The sequence below is a fragment of the Penaeus monodon genome, chromosome 33 (genome assembly GCF_015228065.2).
Source record: "Penaeus monodon isolate SGIC_2016 chromosome 33, NSTDA_Pmon_1, whole genome shotgun sequence".
NCBI classification, from domain to species: Eukaryota; Metazoa; Arthropoda; class Malacostraca; order Decapoda; family Penaeidae; genus Penaeus; species Penaeus monodon.
Genome location: NC_051418.1, coordinates 10,420,241 through 10,421,619, shown reverse-complemented (window position 1 = coordinate 10,421,619; position 1,379 = coordinate 10,420,241). Strand labels below are relative to the sequence as shown.

At 50.6% G+C, this 1,379-nt stretch overlaps 2 protein-coding genes across 2 annotated transcripts in view; one reads left to right on the top strand and one right to left on the bottom strand.

Annotated features, from left to right (window-relative positions):
* The window catches only part of LOC119594000 (ras GTPase-activating protein-binding protein 2-like), a gene marked incomplete in the record, with an annotated part of 11,544 nt that extends 10,411 nt beyond the window's left edge, over positions 1-1,133 (bottom strand). The window contains 1 exon segment of the mRNA XM_037943027.1: positions 1,005-1,133.
* LOC119594239 lies at positions 519-748 on the top strand (the record flags this gene model as incomplete). Its single annotated transcript, XM_037943308.1, is given in 1 exon segment — positions 519-748. A coding segment is annotated over 1 exon segment (230 nt), but the record flags the coding sequence as incomplete, so codon positions are not given.
* Positions 1,134-1,379: the final 246 nt, after the last annotated feature.

Genomic DNA, 1,379 nt, shown 5'->3' with positions numbered 1-1,379 from the left:
TACCTGAGAAGTTTCTAGTGATCACAAAATGGAATCAATTTCTTTTGAAATCCAGTCCACTGATAACCTAGAAATCTTGTAAGCAGTCAACAATTCACAGAAACCATAGTTTTGGATAATTTATAACAATGTATAAATTAATCAAAGTATTCCTCCCTCACCTCACTGCATAGTCTACTCAAACATGCTGCTTCAAAGAGTTTAGTCCCACGAAAGCCCCTCCAGCCAGCCACAGGAAGCTGCACAAACACTGAGAAGCAAGAAAGGCCTTGGGAGAACCTCCAGCAAACCCTTACAAGGACTCCTCCAAGACTAGACCACTGTAAGGCATCCCAAAACTCAGCCAGACGCAGAAATCAAGTTCTGCGCCCTGTTCTGCATGGCAAACGATGAAAAGGGGAGGAAAAAATAATAAAGACAAAAAGGGGGAAATTTCCACGTGATGTGTACTTGTCCACTACAGGTTCTTGTCCCCGACCACGTTGCTGGGACGTCTGCCCTCCAATTGGGCGCCCTTTCGGTGTCCTTTAGGTTCTGTGGCGTTCAGTGGCCGAGGACCACGTTGCTCTGGGCCGTGCAGGCCAAGGACCACAGGAGTGAGCAGGAGGGAGGAGGAGAAAAGAAAAGTCCCGAGGTTTACGCGGGCCGGAGGCCGTCTCGGTTTCGTCTTCCTCGCACTCGGGGTGCGTCTCTTCTCCCTTGTCTCACTTTCTTATGCACCCTTTATTTCCGCCACTGGGTGTACTAGCGGGTGCATGGGTAGGTCTGCTGCACCAGCCCACAGCATGCGCCGTCAGAAAGGCACACAGCCTCCACACAGTTGAGATTAAACACAAAGAAACATCATCTCGACTTGACACTTCCCACTCCGGAGAGGACACCGGTAACTTGTTATGCTTCTTTTCCGTTAATTAAGCCATTTTTTTCCTTAATTCCTCCACCAACGCGTGCTCTGACCTATTAACTACGTCCTGCACATACAAAAGACACCACTACTTACGTACTTTGCGAGCGAATAAGGATTTGGCTAAAGAGATGACGTATTTGGCTGTGGTAATATGGCTGTTGTGGTGGTGCGTAATGGCGAGCGCGCAGCCTCGCCTCTCGCTCCCAAAGGCGCGCCATGCGGTCTCGGCGGACGCGCTCGCGCCTTTGGGGCCGAGATGCACGGGCGGCGCGCCTTTTGAATCCGGGGAACGAGGCGCCGCGCTAGGCCTCGCTCGCTTCTTATCACGGCATGCCCTTTCATTCTCACAGAGGGTAATTGCTAGTAAGGGAGGGAGGAGAATTTGTTATTTCATCAGTTTCGCTTCCTTCTGTAAGTGAAAGTGAGGGAGGGACGGGATTTCACTGATTTTCGTTGCATTCACCTCCTCCTC